This window comes from Oratosquilla oratoria, chromosome 20 (assembly GCF_046742065.1).
Source record: "Oratosquilla oratoria isolate Oo_2021 chromosome 20, ASM4674206v1, whole genome shotgun sequence".
NCBI lineage: Eukaryota > Metazoa > Arthropoda > Malacostraca > Stomatopoda > Squillidae > Oratosquilla > Oratosquilla oratoria.
In genome coordinates, this window is record NC_134796.1 from 31,376,033 (window position 1) to 31,379,815 (window position 3,783).

Consider the following 3,783-nt stretch of genomic DNA (forward strand, 5'->3'; position numbering starts at 1 on the left):
ACAAACCAGAAATAATTTATAAATCCAATTGTAGCTTTAGGAGAAAGATAGTCGAATCTTTCCTCATTAAACACTTGCCAAATTTCAAAACATCAAAAGGGCAATGGTCACCAGATTGTATAACAACTTATGCTGTGAATAAAATATTACTATTCCCGAATCCGCCCCACCTCGGACATGTGACTTGAGCCACCTCCCCCTTGTTCCCACTTTGTACCTCTCTCACTGTATATATTCTTGTACATCTTACCTTGTATCTGTCTGCTGAAGAGGACCACAGTAGTGGTCGAAATATACAGTTCGTCTGTTTCTTTTGCTTTGTTTCTCCGGCAGTGGGTAATTTAAAACATATATATATATATATATATATATATACACAATATATATATATATATATGTATATATAATACAAATGTATAAATATATGTATATATATATATATAAATATATATATATATATTTATATATATATATATATATATTCTTCCACTGTGGCACTCCAACACTTCTTTGATTTTTTTTTTTTTTTTTTTTTTTTAATACTTTGTTAGATGATAAAGCAGTTCATAATCATATTCCTAGCTACGAAGGGACAATTTTATTCAGCTGAGGGGAAACCCCTGTATTTAAGGGCCATAGATAAAGCCGTGCCAAATGTACTAGGCAATGATTTCATGTTTCACGTTACATGTATTTGAATTTATTGTAAATACTTTTTGTTAATTATACAACTTCTTCCATTAACCAAGAATCCATGAGTCTTGTTCAATATCGATGAGAGTCGCTCTTTCCTCAGGATTTGAAACAATGATTCTATCGATAAGACGAAAAATTCTTCCTGGAATTGATTTCCATGGTTTTGCCTTTCTGATTTCTTCGGTCGAATACGACCAGATCGCATAGTTTGTGTCTTTGTTCGTCTGAGGGATCTTCCAGGGATTTTGACCAGTTACGAGTCTGAAGAGCACAATGCCGCAAGCCCACACGTCGTTGGGCTCTCCCAAGTATCGTCCTGTGAAGACTTCGGGGGCGATGTAGGCTGAAGTCCCGCAGATTTTTGTCAGGAACTCGCCTTTGACGAACTCGCCAGCAAGCCCGAAGTCTCCAATTTTTAGATCGTCCTTCTTGCTTAAAAAGAGATTGTCGGGTTTCAAATCTCTATGTACAATATTTCTGGAGTGTATATATTTCACTCCTTCAATGAGCTGCTTAAAGTAGTGTCTAGCTCTTCTCTCTGAAACTCCATTTCGGCCGATTCTATCCTGTAGTGTATCGCCGTCGACATATTCTAGGAAAACGTACAAGTTTTCCGAATCCCTGTATTCGCCCAGGAAGGCTACGACGTTCTGATGTTCCAGTTTACGATGAAGTTTAATTTCTTCGAGTTGTCGCTCGATATTAAAAATTTGGATTGTTTTTCTGGCGCAAATGAAGCCAGAAGAGACGTCTTTTACCAGCTTCACAGTGGCAAATCCTCCTTTGCCGAGGTGACGTACTTCTTTCCACCTCATTTGTGAATCAAAATGAACAGAAGCTTTAAGTTTCTTCGCAGTACGTAAAGTTTCTTCTTTCAATTCAGAAAATTTCCTTTTGTTGGAATGCATCTCGGACCTCTTAATCTCATCCAAAACTATTCCGACGATGATGAGGCTCCGTAGGATGCTTTTGTCTGTTTCATAATTATTCTTTCTATTTTCCCTCTGCACGAGGAGCTGTCCAATCCTTTCATTAAAGAATCTAAGGAGGACCATTAACTCCATGACAGTGCAGACGCGGACAAAGGCTCTGACTCTCTGGTCCAAATCCCTGTCCAAGTCCCTCGAAGTATCCTCGGGTTCCATGTCCCTGTCCTCTTGAAAGTCTCTGTAGAATCTTGAGAAACCGTTCGAACGCATTCTCTGCACAAAATTATATGACTATTTTTGCTCAGGTGTTTAGCATAAGAGAATGTTCCAGAAAAACTTGGATATGTCTTGTAACCAAACAAGTTCCCTCATTGCTCTTGAACAAATGGCCGTTAGCCATGTCAGCCAATAAGTCAGCCAACATTACCATTACCATTACATTAACATTAATATTACAAAGTCAGCCAACAATACCATTTCAATAAACAGTATTGAAGTATTTTGTTGGTGCTACCCAGTCTTTTTATCCTTGAAGACAAGGTCAGACAGCAGAGGAGCTTTAAGGGTAATAGTAGAAATGAAGAATGAGTGTGTGTGTGTGTGTGTGTGTGTGTGTGTGTGTGTGTGTGTGTGTGTGTTTGTGTGTGTGTGAGAGAGAGAGAGCCGATATGACAGTGTACTTGTATTATATACATTTCCTGTAATCAATGATTTTCCCTAACTGTAATTTTCCTGTATTTGTATTATATCTGTCAGCTTAACTCATATTTTCTTTAAAATATTTCATTTTTATCATAAATCAAAGAGATTATTCCTACCTATATAGTGTACTGCTACGATAATTTCACATAAAAAAAGCTGTTGAAGCAGGAGTCTGTGTGTGTGTGTGTGTGTGTGTCTTTCACCTTGGTCTTTGGATCACGTGTTGGATTCGTGATCGATAGATGTTTCCCTCCTGCAAGAGAGCTCAGAGCTCGTATGACCGATCTATGGGCAATGCTGAGACCTTACACGTACACACACACCCCAACTCCCCGCCCACGAGAGTTAGAGTAACGACTCGAGGCGCAGCGGTACTGAAATTACTTCAGCCCTGGGCACGATTCGAACCCGGACCGCCGTAGTGGCAGTCGGGGACTCTACCAACCGCGCCACCGAGTCGTGTGTGTGTGTGTGTATGTGTGTGTATAATATATGTATAATATATATAATATATACATATATATAATATTTATACATATATATATAATATACACATATATATAATATTTATACATATATATAATATTTATACATATATAATATTTATACATATATATAATATTTATACATATATATAATATTTATACATATACGTAATATTTATACATATAATATTTATACATATACGTAATATTTATATATATATATATATATATATATATATATATATATATATATATATATATATATATATATATATATAACTCTGCCATGGGGAATGACATCTAAATCCTATGCCGGTCCCAAGCCCGGATAAAAGAGGAGGGTTGTCATGACAGGCCTAGCTAGCCCATGACGTAAAAAGACCTATTTGCTCGAGAAACTCAAGGGACAGCCTCGGAATCAGGACGGACCAATCGAAGACGAAATAGGAAACGTTTATGGACCACAGCTCGAACTATGCCAAAAAATAAGATGTGTAACTTTAAACATTGCCACATACAAGGACAAAGAAGAAGAAATCATTGAAATGATGCTGAGTAGAAAAATAGACTTATTTGGTATAGCGGAGACAAGACAGTTTGGAAAGGAGAGAGGAAAAGATTTAGGTGGTGGATTTGTTTTGATGTATAGTGGAGTTGAAACAGGAAGAAGAAAACATGGAGTAGCAATTATAATAGGACAAACACTCTCACCATATATTCAAAATGTAAAATTGATAAATGAGAGACTTATGTAGTGTGTCCTGAACATCAGAGGTAAAAGATACTTTATATATTAGGTGTATGCACCTCAACAAGGACACACCGATGATGAAAAAAGGAGTTTTTAGAGATGCTGGAGGATAACATTGATATGAACCCAGACAATGTCACTATAATCATGGGTGATTTTAATGCTAGGGTTGGACAGGACAGAAGAGGTATACAGAACATCATTGGACCCTTTGGAGAAG

At 36.9% G+C, this 3,783-nt stretch overlaps 1 protein-coding gene across 1 annotated transcript; it reads right to left on the reverse strand.

Moving 5' to 3' along the window:
- Positions 1-636: 636 nt before the first annotated feature.
- On the reverse strand, positions 637-2,017 carry LOC143036058 (serine/threonine-protein kinase Chk1-like). Its single transcript, XM_076203314.1, has one exon. The coding sequence runs from the start codon at positions 1,893-1,895 to the stop codon at positions 741-743; it is 1,155 nt and encodes a 384-aa protein (XP_076059429.1). The 5' UTR covers positions 1,896-2,017; the 3' UTR covers positions 637-740.
- Positions 2,018-3,783: the final 1,766 nt, after the last annotated feature.